This window comes from Pseudonaja textilis, chromosome 2 (genome assembly GCF_049901715.1).
Source record: "Pseudonaja textilis isolate UNSWEBS1 chromosome 2, rPseTex1.2, whole genome shotgun sequence".
Lineage (NCBI taxonomy): Eukaryota > Metazoa > Chordata > Lepidosauria > Squamata > Elapidae > Pseudonaja > Pseudonaja textilis.
The window spans coordinates 240,459,158-240,473,299 of NC_141991.1; the positions used below are offsets into that span (position 1 = coordinate 240,459,158).

Consider the following 14,142-nt stretch of genomic DNA (forward strand, 5'->3'; position numbering starts at 1 on the left):
TTAATTTTCCTGCTATCTAGTATTTATCCTTTTTTTTCCTATGTCTATTGTAGTTCTTTCAACACTTTACTCAGCAAGCTGCATGATCAAAGAGAAGCAGATTCTAGCTGACATTTTGGAGATGAACTTTTGACTGTCCAAAGTCTCGTACTGAAATTTTCCAGTTCTGAAAATTGCTGATTATTTTCATTGCAATGCTACAATTCGCTGTCTCTTTGCTATTCCTCCTACAAAGCTTTCACTAAAGTAGAGAAAATAATGCACAACTTTAAAATGATAAATCATGCAAATATGCAGGTGATGTGAGCCCATATAAAGTCCAAGTAGGGGGCCTTTAACATTGAGCATTCTTCATTCTTGCTGGTTGCAATTTAGATGTTGTAATCATTTTAACTGTGCTGACTAGGACCTCTACATGTAAAGCACACTGTCCTGCCATTGAACTATTGTCCCTCTAATTTGTTTACTTTTTAAACTTTATTCTGATTCTGGAAGTCATAATAAGGAACAAATACTACAAGGAACGAAGAATTCTCTTCTGCATAGATTCTCCGATGATAAAGATTCATTGATTGATGGATAGATCCCTACCCCACTCTCTCCCAATTGGGTGAGCAATCAAAGTGGCCAACAAAACAATATTTTTTTAAAAAAACTTTAAAACACAGATGAAAAAATAACAATGAGGCATTAAATAATTAAAGGTCTATCAAAAGTGGTGTGTTTTTGCATATTTATTTTATTCATCATATTTGTGTAGTTGCCAGTCTCACAAGAGATATTTGTGGTTGTGAGCAATGCAGGTTAAAGCCTTTTATCGTGTACCTGAAAAACAGCATGGCTTTTAGACAGCAGGTTCCTGAAAGACAGCATGGCATTTTGAGAATTGAAGTCCACCTGTCTTAAAGTTGCCAAACTTGAAACCCAACTGTCTTTTAGTACAGAAATAATAACATTAAAACCACCTCTCTTTAATTTTAAACAGACACCAGTTTATAAAGTATCTTTAAATGCTAATAATCAACATACTAAAAAACCAGTATTCACAAAGTATTCTTAATTTCATTTGAGACACAGTAAATTACCAAGAGAAGAGAATGTCTATAGTTCAGGGTTGAACTGTGGGATCCAAGCTCAGAGAGCACCAAGGACCCCATTTAGTAAATTATCAGATGTAAATAAACTTGTATTTAAAAAGCTACAATATTTTTCAAGTCAAGTCCAATCTAATCTTCAAATACCAACGTCAAAGGAAGATCAAGTAATTGAAGCAGGAGCATGATGGCTAAATATCATTACCAACGAAACAAAAAGAAGCACAAAAACTCAAAAAACTTACAGGGAGACAATTCAAGTTGTAAGCAGCTGAACATGTCAGCATAACCTACAAGAGGGGCATTGATCTGTTTGAGGCTCTGCTGAAACATCTTCCGGCATTTTTGTTCTCACCTCACCTTGAAGGAAAGACTTTAAGTACAGCCTGATGAAATTACTGTAGTTTTCAGCACAGTGTACATATTTTCACCCTTAATGGAATTTATTTGGTGGAAAGAAAAAAAGAAGGCTGAAGAAAGTGGATAAGGTACATCATCTGGATCTTCTATGAACTGAGGCAGTTTGGTAATAAAAGCTTCATGTAGAAGCACGTCAGGGTTAGAAACCAGGAATAAGCTGAGGCAACATACATGGAATAAACTGGATAAAACAAAAAGATAAGTTGTTAATCATTTGTAGCTGGAATTTCAGACCAGCACATGCTTAGTGTAAAAATACAGTTCCCTCCAGTTGATAATTATTGTTTGGAACACCCTACTTTGAGTACCACCTAGTGGTAGATGTCAGTATCCACCTGTTAGAAAACTATAAACAATTTGCATTATTGGTAACCTATTAAGAACATCTACCTATTGCAATCTTACTCCATTCAGGCAGAACTTACAATAAATTCATGTTTATAGAATTAAGGCTGTTTGTCTCTCTTGGGCTTCAGAAATATTTTCTCAACTTTTGCAGAGCAAGAAATAAGGCAACATCTTTGTGACACGAGGAATCTTCTTCCATATTACCCAGACAATAAAGCACAGCTAATCATCAAATGAAGGCACAGTGTAGCTAATACAAGACAGATGACAAGTTTAATCACCTCCCATGAACAAGAATGCATTACAAACTACTTTCTGGCAGCAACTGCCAAAATAAATGAGGCAAGATTTAGGTTTCAAGGCTTAGGACATGTAATTTATTGCCCTTCACCAAGCAGAATTCACTTAACAGCTTTAACAACCTGGCTCATCAGTTTTCGAACTAGAATGGAGCTACAGGTTGACATCAAAGAATGCAACTTCTTATAACACACAAATTGTCACGGGCACCCTTGGAGAGAAGGACAGATGATGAAGTACATGCAATGACATCATTGTGTAAATATTATGATTTATTTAATTTAATCAGAGGTTGGGATGCAAATGTGCAGTTGTGGTATTCTCACAGTTAGTCATTATGGACTTGTCTTTTTGGTGTCATCACATTTTGCTGTAGACAGCACTGCAGATAGTATTTACCCATTAAGTCATATTTTAGTCTGACTTACTATAGTATATTTACCATATCATCCACACTAAGCCACAGATAAGGAAGTGGATCAAACGACATAATTAGCAACCTGTGATTCTTCTTTGCTGTTAAGTCTTCTTAACTCTACACTAGCATGTCATACAAACTCAAACTAATGGTTAACATAGAGTGAAACACCCAATATTCATTGAAGAAGAGAATATGGCATGCTAAAGAGGAACCATTAAATAGAAATATTTCCCCAGGAAGATCTGTTCTGGTCTAGTCTAGTCTATTATCTGAGCAGAAAGTTTGCTTTCAAGGAAACAATCTATAAACATCAGCTTTTTATATTGTCAGAATAATAATTGTAGCTATCACATTAGAGATGACATATCTGAAAACTTAAAAAGCCACTATGTAATTCAGTTTCCTTCTTTTCCACTTTTCTATAAAGTGTGCTGTAGAATTAAGCATCTCTAGAATGTCAGTGCTCAGTTTTAGTGAGATTCTGCAGCTCATCATTATGCTTAGAAGTTTAGAAATGTGTTGGCTATGCTGGTCAATAGCCTTTCTCTCTAGGAAACCATTTTGGAGCGGACAATGAATAACTGTAATCTTAACAGGCTTCTATTTTCAACTAGTACCTTCTAAATGTGCTGGGCTTATAGCAATAGCATTTAAATTTATATACTGCTCCATAGTGCTTTATAGTATTCTCCTGAGTGTTTTAAAGTGTCAGAATATTCCCTCTATAATCTGGGTCCTCGTTTTACTGACCTCAAAAGGATGGAAGGTTGAGTCAACCTTGAGCTGGTAAGAATCGAACTGCTGGCAGTGAGTAGTGAATTCGCCTGCAATACTGCATTCTTCCCACTGTGCCATCACAGCTCATTATAACTTCCAGATTCCCAGGTACTTACACTGACTTGGGATTAAGATGCCATTAACTCAAGGTTATTGGAGAGAGCAGCTGGCCTGAAATTGATTGAAGGATCTATCTGCATGTTGTATTGAGACTATATAGGAAGACTGTATATTTTCCATTACTGCAATCACAAACTATTATTTTAAATACCTTGATCATGGAGCCAGAACTCAACATCTGTAAAATGTCAGCTTTTATCTTTGGTAAAAATCAAGTTTCTAATCCTTTCAATTTAAGGAAACTGACTTTAAAGCAGAAAAGCAATTCTGAGTTGGAAAAGGTAAGAAGTGAAGCAAGAGTTTGAACCATTAAAGATAAGATTTCCTTTTCCCCACTACCCTGTCATGATTTTTTAAAAACAAAATATGTAAATGGATTGTTCATTTATGGAGTTTATATTCACATTTTTTGCCACTGGATGCAAAATAAGCAGATGTTATCAATAATTATAGTTCACATGTGACAGGTTCCATCAGCAATTCATCTGTATTTCTTTTAAATAATTAATGCATCATATATTTCTACTTTATATTGCTATATAGTTGCAGTAGAATGCATCCAAACAGATATAAACAGTAATTAGCACACTTGCTAATGTAATCTGGGGGGACAGAGCAGAATAAAAACTTGCTCTTTTAGAACAAAAAGTTTTATCTTTATCTGGTTTGATAACAGATTGCCATGTAAGAATTATTAAGAAAAGCCGATGATGTATCAGATTCAGACATTTTGGGGTGGAAAAGTTTAAGCATTTTTATATCAGTCTATAAGAAAACCATAAAGCCTTGATATTTTACCATTTTTCATAATATCACTAATATCAATTTCTTCATATTGTGAAGACTCAGGAAGTAGGTTATTTTATTGATTGTCCAAATAGAAAGAAAAAGCTTTAGTTCATCTTCTATTAAATCCTTTATTTTTAAAAATAGCTTTTGAAATCTTAAATATAACTTCCTGGGCATTCCACAGTTGTGCCAAATCACTTAAAGAACATTGTAAGTAGTTAGCACAACTGCCGAAGTTGCATAAGTTATGGTGGAAGGGGACAGAACAAAAATGTGCTGTTTTAGGACAGAAAGTGCTTAGACTAATTTTTCCCCACATTAGAAAGGTCTTGATGCATAATGTCCAATCAATTGTAGAAGTCCTTTTTTACTCTCAATCATTCACCCTGCATCTCTACTCCAGAAACCACACTTGCACATGGGTGACAATAAGGTTTGCATTTGTGCAAACTTCAGGCAGTTCTCCTCGCTCAGGTTACTGTGTCACAATTTAGGGTGTCTGAAATTTGCCCTCTTAATGGGAGCTGATAAATCACTATGGGTCTTTTACATCTCACGTACAGTAAAGACTTAGATAAAAGTGGAGAAGTACACCCTTCCCCCCCCCCCTTTTAAGATATAAAAGGAGTTTTCTGAGAGGCATTAAGAGCTGCTAACTGGAAACAGCTGCTGCTAAGACTGTTTGCAGCTCTCCAGGCATTCGTGAGGATTCACGGGAAAAGCTGTTAAAACAAAGGGCACCTCTTCTTCTCACGGAATGTCAAGGAGGAACTTTTTAAAAAGTTCCTCGGTGCGCAGCTTCCCTTTGGCATTTTTCTGCCCTCTTCCTAGTATCATCTCCATTCAAGAAAAAAAGAGAGAAGTGGGTTGTACTGAAATATTGGTCCTTGCTCTCCTTCCCTCCCACGTTTTTTTTTTCTTTTTAAATTTAAAGCAGGCTTTTCTGAGAAGGTGGACAATGTGGTGAAACCAGGAGCTTGTTGTGCCTCCTGCCGAGAATTCCACCAGATCAAACAGACAGTCCTGCAACTGAAACAAAAGGTACATTTACGAAATGCATCCCTTCCGCCCCATATGTTGAAATCATAGGTGTTGAAAAAGGGGAGGAATTGGTGGGGGAATTTAATTGCTTGCATAGATTGTGGGATTCAGTATGGGGTTTGAGCGGGTGGAGACACATCAACCATTTTAGAATAGAATAGGATTGGGATAGGAATTGGAATAGAAATAGAAGTATAAGTAGAAATAGACATAGGAATAGTAATAGATTAGCATAGACTAGAGTAGAAATAGAATATAATAGCATAAAATAGAATAGCATACATAGAATCATAGAACAGAACAGAATAGAAATAGAATAGAAATAGAATGGAAATAGAAATAGTGTGGAGTGGAATGGAACAGAACAAAACAGAATAGAATAGAACAGAATAGAATAGAATAGAACAGAACAGAATAGAAGTTGGAAGGGACCTTGGAGGTCTTCTAGTCCAACCCCCTGCTGAGGCAGGAAACCCTCTACTATTTCAGATAAATAGTTGTCCAATCTCTTCTTAAAAACTTCCAGTGTAAGAGAATTCACAACTTCTGGAGGCAAGCTGTTCCACTGGTTAATTGTTCTAACTGTCCATTGCCATTTCACATGATGTTTTTATTAAACTGGAGTCGCCAGATTTGGCAACTTTACGATTTGTGGAATTCAACTCCCAGAATTCCCCAGGCAGCAAGTCCATGAGTCTTAAAGTTGCCAAATTTGGAGACCATGTTCTAAAAGGCAGGTGGCAAACATGATCTGGTTTGGGAGAGAGTTTAAAGGATCTCTTTCATTTGAATGGCTGCTTTTAAAATGTCACTTAAATGTGTGTTCATACTTCCCAGCCCCTTAGATGTTCTTCTTCTTCTGCCTGGACTTTGTTTGCCTCCAATCTTTCCCTGGAGGATGTGCCCTGAAGTGTGCTGTATTTTTCCAGGTGCCATATCACATGACCAAAATATTCTAACTTTTGCTTTTTAATGTTGCCTCCAGGACATTATTGGGTGGGAGAAAAGATTGCATCAAGCAATTTACCTCGGGTGGTAAAATGAAACATTGGCTCAATTAGTGATAGGATCATTCTGGTGGTTTATAATAACAACTTGATTATTTCTATTGGCTTTCCCTGGCAGCTTATCACCTCATTTCTGATTTACAGTTGCCTGTAAATCCACATTTCAAATACTTCTAGTCTCTTCAAGGGGCTTTCTGTCAGAGACCAACTCTCCACTCCATAGAGCAGGATAGAAAAGATGTAGCATCTTGACAAGCCTGATTTTCAGTCTTAGGCTTATGCTGTGACTGCAGAAGACCTTTTTCATTTTGAAGAATGCCGTTGGAGCTTTCCTCTAGCCTTCTTTTTACTTCAGTGGTCATGTCCCAGCTTTCATGTAATCTGTCTTTATAGTAAGATTAAATTAACAGAATCTTGCAAGTTTCATACCTTACTTTTACTTTCCCAAAAATTAGGGAGCATCCTTTCTGATGGATGTTTTTGCCACCCTTCCTCTTTCAGATCCAAATTTCATTTACCAGACTGTTGTCTGGACTGTGGCTCTTCCATCTGTTTCCCAAGGTCATTCCCACATGTCATTACTGGCAAAAAGATATTGAGACTTAATGTAAATTGCAGATAGTGAACTCACAAAGAAAGTTTTGAGAGTTTTACCCCTTCTTGTCACTTTCTCCCAAATTCCTAAGTTGCTCGTTGTGGGACATTCTGGGGGAAAACATGACAGGCTTGACAGACCTCACAAAATGTGTGAAAGCAGCATTTCAGTGTTGCCTCCAGGACATTATTGGGTGGGAGAAAAGATTGCATCAAGCAATTTACCTCGGGTGGTAAAATGAAACATTGCCTCAATTAGTGATAGGATCATTCTGGTGGTTTATAATAACAACTTGAAGATTATTATAAATTCAAGTCATAGAAGGCAGCAATGGCAGTTATAAATTGGACCGGTTTTTACCCAACTTAGGATTGGACGGGCTTTCTAAATTGCAATCTGAGTTTACAGTATGTGATGGCAAAATTCAAACATCTTGAAGAATACTGTGCATGAATTGATCCTAAATTATCCTCTGGAATTCTCTACATTGGTTGGGATTTGGGGCGGCCATGCCAGAAAAGCTTTCCTGGACGTAGACATTTTTCAGAAATTTCTGGTTTAATCTTCTACTCTATCCCCTTGACAGAATTGCAAAACTAGTCAGAATGCTTTTGCCAAAGGAAATAAATCACAGACAGTCTAGGCATACAAACATTCCCATGTGTGCAAATACTCTGTATGCATATGTGCTTACTCAGATACAAGCAAGTATGCATTTAATTAGAAGAAAGTCCTAGACTGGACTTAGCCAGGCCATCTCCAAGCCAAGTTGGCAATTATTTCTGCATGGAACTTCTTCAAAATTACAACATAACATGTAGGTTTCAGCAAGGGTTTGAATTCATCTCCATGACTGCTGCCCCTCTGGATAGGGTTCTGTACAAGTATTTACATTCTTGTAGGGAAAGATTCGTGCATAAAGTAAGGCTGAGGTCATTCTCAACTTGCGATTCCAAGACTGAATCAAGACAGTGGAATGGAATAGAAATGAGTTCAGTGTGTGTGAGCATCTGGTGAGGGCAATAAGGAGGCTCCACATCAAAAACAGACAAGTATTGAAATCCAGAAGAAGTCAGTGGTTCTTCCAGAGGAGAGTGGCAAGTGAGGATGTTGGCAAGTGGGAGAACCAGCCCATGTGATCTGGACTTCAAAATCAGGTTGCCATAGCAAGCTGGCCTCTTTAACAGAAATATTTAATGCTATCTTAGATACACAGTTAAAATACTCCACCTTCCTATATGAGAAAGAAACGGTTTTCTCAATGTACAAAGTCTGACTTCTAGAAGTGAAAACCCTTCTTTGGCTCATCAATAGATCACAGTTCTTGAATGGAGGTTGCTCCAAGAACAATCACGAGTCCTTCATCAAGCGGTTCAGGCCAGTGCAAGCAGGTATCTAACTTCAAATCTCAGCCCTCCTGCCCATATCACCAATGTTAAAGAACTGTAGATGTGGTCTTTCAGAATATTTGCAGGGTATTGGGCTTTTAGTCCCTGATGAGAGACTTGGGTAATACCATAGCTGTAAGATCCTAACAAACTGCTTGTATACACATTGTTGGTATGAAGCAGCACCTGAAATGGATTTTTTCCTTCATTCTAAACCCTACTTTCTTTTTTCAGCATTCAATTTATCCATCAATAAATTTAATGGTTCAGTTGTCAGATTTGACATCAACTGTTTTGTCCCCTTTGCAAACAGTTAGATCACAGTTCTGACTATGATCATAAAAGTTCCACAGTATTAGCGTTCTAGCTGAGACCTCCATGTAGCAGAGTTTTTGAGGTGAGGGATTGGGGGAAGAGCTACACTATAATAAGCTACATGGCAGAAATCAAATCTACTCTTCTGACTTTGATCCTCAGTTGTAATTTGAATCTGAACGTAGTAAATGTAGGCTATCAATTGTGTTAGTTTTTTAATTACATGATACCTTCAAGTTATGCAAGATGGTAAACATGGAGGCTATCTCATTTTATTCAGTAAAATGAGGAAGGCTGGGAAGCAGACGGTGCTTCCTGTCTCGTGCTGTCCCCTCTATTACTTTAAGGCTTCCAAACTTAAAGTTATGGACATGATAACTGAGGCCTGCAATTGAGACAAAGAACTGCTTGATGAACTGGCTAATTAGATAAAATAAAATTGAATAGGCAAAGTGGCTTCCAGTCTATGATCCTTCTTTTATTGCAGGTTGCTTGGCTACCAAATAATGCTGTTGACCTTAACAAACCAATCACAGGAGAAAAAGTACTTGCATCCAATGCTTACGTGCCTGGCCCTCCTGGACAGCCAGGGGATCGGGGTCCTCCAGGTAAGGCAGTAAAATAGTTCCTACATTTTAAAATGTCTTAAAATAAATGTTTATATATTGCATTTGTATCACTCCTCAGACAAGAAGCATGGATCAGGAGCAGACGTTGATTTTTCTGAAGTTTATTGTTAGGGCCATTTAGTCAGGCTTGCTCCATCTAATGATTTTCTCATTTTATGAGCTGTCCAAGGTGCTGTAAACTTCACTTCTCTCTCCTAACTGAAAACCATCCACTCCCAAGTTGTGTTAAACTTCAAGATTGGGAATGGCAAAGAAATTAGAAACAGCCTGGGGATTTTCCATGAAAACCTCAGCCTGGAAGCCTTTTATACTTGCATTTTAATTGCAATGTATGTAAGTGTCCATTAAATTATTATATAAATGGTTATAATTTTTTAATCTGATATTTTGGAACTAAAAACTCCAGTTCATATTAATGTTATGTGTTTTGTGGTATAATGTGCAATCTATTCTTTTGGTAATGAATTACATTATGGGTTGCTGATTCTATAACAGTCTGGTGTTTATACTTTGTGTTACAACAATATTTTATTTATTTATTAAATTTATATAACTGCCTGTCTCATATGAAGTGACCCTGAGCAGCATACAACAATCAATACTAAAAACTGACTAACACATTAAAATTACAAAAGCAAAATTCTGCCATTTTTTTGTACCATGACAAGTTGATTGCGTGCTATCAAATCACTTTCGTCTCCTAGTGGTCACATAAAGAGATTTGCTCAATGACAATTTGAACCTGGTTGCTTGTACCTGAAGTAAGAATTCTGGGTTGATTTCTTGGATAATCCATTGGTTTGTTTTCTTGGTTGTCAGAGTATACTCAGGAGTTTTCTCCTGTCCAACTTTTATTTACATAGAGTATCACGAGTTGCATGCTTCTGATCTTTGCAAATATAGACACATCACACCATTTGACTTGTGTTCCAAAACCTTCATGGCTGCTCTATAAAATGTTAGCAAGCAGTACATTACATGATTGCTTGTTCCTTTATGGTTGATCCTAAAAGGCAAAAGCTGTTCACCATTTCAACAACTTCATTGTCAGCTGTGATAGCAATAGCACTTAGACTTACATACCGCTTCACAGTGCTTTACAGCCTTCTCTAAGTGGCTTACAGAGTCAGCCTATTGCCCCTGACAATCTGGGTCCTCATTTTACCCACCTTGGAAGGATGGAAGGCTGAGTCAACCTTGAGCCTGGTGAGGATCAAACTGCCAACTGTAGGCAGTCGGCAGTCAGCAAAAGTAACGTGCAATACTGCATTCTAACCACTGCGCCATCATGGCTCTATCTGCACCACTGCGCCACAAGGCTGTTTGCTCTATCTGTTGTCATTAGTTTGGTTGTCTTTATACTTAATATTTTATACTTAATTTTGACTGAACAATTGCAACAACTTACTATGGAAATTCTGGACTCTATTGTCATAAGAAATATTGTCATAAGTCAAGGACTAACTGTACTTGCTTTGGCTGGACAGTTGGGTGAATATATACTCTTGGCATATATTCCCAACATTCTTTGCTCATCCTTCCTAGGAATAGCCAAGCACCATGATGTGTGTGGTAGCACAGAAGGACCTGGAGGAGATTGCGATAAGTACAGTCAGGGGAGAGATTAAATATGTAATATCTGCAATTATTTAGACATAAGGCTCTCTGTCTGCATTCAACCAAACTTTGAATATTAAGCTCACAATATAATAGTGTGAACTATCTTAATTTTGAGCATGGCAACTATTGTCAGTGTCAAAGCAAAAAGCACTTGGTTTGTGCAAGTGGGTTTTGATCTGGAAAGCGAGATGATAACAGGGAAGCAATTGGCCTCCAAGTTCATTTTCCACCCTGGGAATTCAAAACATGTTTTTATGGGCCCTGTCCCTGCCTTTTTCTTTTGCCTAAAGGAAGAATTTTCACAGCCCGTCTGGCCTTTTGCTTCCACTTACAAAAAGGTCCATGGTGAGCATTCTCTGCTTGATGTCTGACAGTGTCCTGCCCACATTTATGCATTATTTGAGTTTCTCTCCTTTTTAATATAAGGATTGCATCCTAGACTTCTAATTCATCAAGTTATATAACAGTAATTGAAATACATCCTGATTTTCTTGGCACTAAAGAAAAAAGCTTCACTTGGCCTTTAAAGCACTTCTGGAATACTTTTAATTGCTGTTGAATCCTTTTATTTACTTGCTAGTTCCCCCCGTCGCCGCCCCCGTGCCCCATGCCTGATTTATTTGTAATTTTTTAAAAATCTTGACAACAGCCCTAAAAATGAGTTCCAATTTTTGAATTTAAAAAAAAAATCATAAATATTCTTTGTATGCAAAATTGTCCAAGGAAGCTACCCGCAGCCTTAATTGTACTGCCATGTTTTCATTCCAGGGATTGCAGGTCCAAAAGGGAGCCCTGGATTTCCTGGCTCCCCTGGTCCGCCCGGGGTGCCAGGCCCTAGAGGAGCCATGGGGCCGATGGGACCGTCTCCAGACCTCTCCCATATTAAGCAGGGCAGAAGAGGGCCTGTGGTCAGTATGATGCCTCCATTCTTAAGTGTGTATAATCTCTTGATCATCTCTGACACCAAGTTTTTGAGGAATGCAAATTTATCTTCTAGGGTCCTCCAGGTGCACCAGGAAGAGATGGAGCAAAGGTTAGAAGTATAGTTTCTTGTCCTTTTCTTCCTTTTTCTCCTTTCTTCTTCCTTGTGAGAGTCCTTCTCTTTTATATATTATTCATATTCAGCTTTTTTAATTTTGGAAAGCAGAAAGGGAGAAAGTGAATAAAAAGGTGGGCTGCTGTGATTCCATCTACTCCCACTTCCAATGCATTTCTGTTTCTTTGTTTGCTTTCCAATATTTATCTTAGTAACCAACTTAGAATTAACTCACGTAGACCGTAACCCCAAAATGTCCAGAAACGTTTCACTGGAATTGCAATTTGAGAGAGACATCAAAAAAGTATTTTGATGTAGTAATCACTGTTTATTAATCTATGATTTATCATGTATTTCCTGTTGTATATACTTGGAAAGCATTATCTTTGGTAGGTAATCAATTGCCAATTTTGCTATAAAAATAATTCCTTAATCTAGTTAAGATAAATTAAACTAAAGGCTACAATCTCATCTACAAGTTAGTCCCACTGAACTCTGTCTTCTATATTGATATGCATAGGATTTTACATTAGGCAGTTTTAAGTGTGTGACTAGCACCGTTTGGAGTTTTGGTTTTAGATCAACAAGTTCTAGTTCAGTTTCAATTAAGGCCACTTAACCCAAATTATGTTTGTTACAGGGTGAAAGAGGTGCACAAGGAGAGAAGGGCCCACCTGTAAGTATCACATCCAAATCTAATCTCAATGCAAATATAAAGTGTTCATACATTATCCAGGAAGTACTGTATTTAAATGTCAAATGTTCTTCATTTTAAAGGAATACCCCTCTTATCACATATATGTGTGTGTGTGTGTGTATAAACACATTGCTCAAAAAATAAAGGGAACACTTACACAACACAATGTAACTTCAAGTCAATCACACTTCTGTGAAATCAAACTGTCCGCTTAGGTAGCAACACTGATTGACAATCAATTTCACATGCTGTTGTGCAAATGGAATAGACAACAGGTGGAAAGCAGAGGCAGTTAGCAAGACATCGCCAATAAAGGAGTGGTTCTGCAGGTGGTGACCACAGACCACTTCTCAGTTCCTATGCTTTCTGGTTGATGGTTTGGTCACTTTTGAATGCTGGTGGTGCTTTACACTCTAGTGGTAGCATGAGACGGAGTCTACAACCCACACAAGTAGCTCAGGTAGTGCAGCTCATCCAGGATGGCACAGCATCCAGCTGTGGCAAGAAGGTTTGCTGTGTCTGTCAGCGTAGTGTCCAGAGCATGGAGGTGCTACCAGGAGACAGGCCAGTACATCAGGAGATGTGGAGGAGATGGTTGGAGGGCAGCAACCCAGCATCAGGACCCCTACCTCCGCTTTTGTGCAAGGAGGGACAGGAGGAACACTGCCAGAGCCCTGCAAAATCACCTCCAGCGGGCCACAAATGTGCATGTGGCTGCTCAAACAGTCAGAAACAGACTCCATGAGGGTGGTATGAGGTGTGCACAGGTGGGGGTTGTGCTTACAGCCCAACACCATGCAGGACATTTGGCATTTGCCAGAGAACACCAAGATTGGCAAATTCTCCACTGGCGCCCTGTGCTCTTCACAGATGAAAGCAGGTTCACACTGAGCACATGTGACAGACGTGACAGGGTCTGGAGACACCGTGGAGAACGTTCTGCTGCCTGCAACATCCTCCAGCATGACCGGTTTGGCAGTGGGTCAGAAGGCTGAGCTGGCTAAAAGACCTGTTACTTTGGTTGTCCAGCGTATCCTAGAGCTTAATGGCTTTGTCTCTTTGGCCTGCTGGGTAGACTCTGACTAAACAGATGTTGGAGCCGGACTTGCCGTCTGCAATCTCTTTGCAAGACTTCTATGCATTTTGTATTGATTTATCTTGTGGTTGTAGCAGTGTGTTCTTCCTCCCTGCCGTGCTCACTGCCACTGTAAGTGTGTTGTAAAGTCCATGGCCTGGGCCTGGGTACAGTCCATGGTGCTGGCCCTGGGTGCAAAGCTATATTGTTGTCTGTGCTGCCACATTCCATGCCTTTTACACTGACCTTACAGTCATTGGCAAAGTGAGGCACCATTGTGCAGCACTTGTAGCAAATGTTGTTCACTTTCAGGAAAGCTTTGTGGTCTTCCAGTTACAATCCTAGTGTATCTACCCACTTTTTAAAGGTAATCTTGCCCTTATCCCTTGCAACCTTTTGATCACTGGAAAGGATGAAAGCCTTGATTCATTGTGTAGGTTCTCCATGATTTTGGCTAGTTAGCACTGAGG

At 38.6% G+C, this 14,142-nt stretch overlaps 1 protein-coding gene across 4 annotated transcripts in view; it reads left to right on the forward strand.

Moving 5' to 3' along the window:
* The window catches only part of CCBE1 (collagen and calcium binding EGF domains 1), a 193,663-nt gene that overhangs the window by 167,568 nt on the left and 11,953 nt on the right, over positions 1-14,142 (forward strand). For 3 of the 4 annotated variants that reach the window (XR_015742402.1, XM_087927442.1, XM_026715470.2), the window contains exons 6-10: positions 5,204-5,310; positions 9,103-9,223; positions 11,633-11,772; positions 11,862-11,897; positions 12,541-12,576. Coding sequence is in view for 3 of the 4 variants with exons in the window: in XM_087927442.1 (XP_087783568.1) it covers positions 5,204-5,310; positions 9,103-9,223; positions 11,633-11,772; positions 11,862-11,897; positions 12,541-12,576 (440 nt within the window). In the remaining variant the exon portion in view is untranslated. The remainder of the gene's footprint in view (positions 1-5,203; positions 5,311-9,102; positions 9,224-11,632; positions 11,773-11,861; positions 11,898-12,540; positions 12,577-14,142) is intronic. The other variant, XM_087927441.1, reaches the window with a different exon arrangement.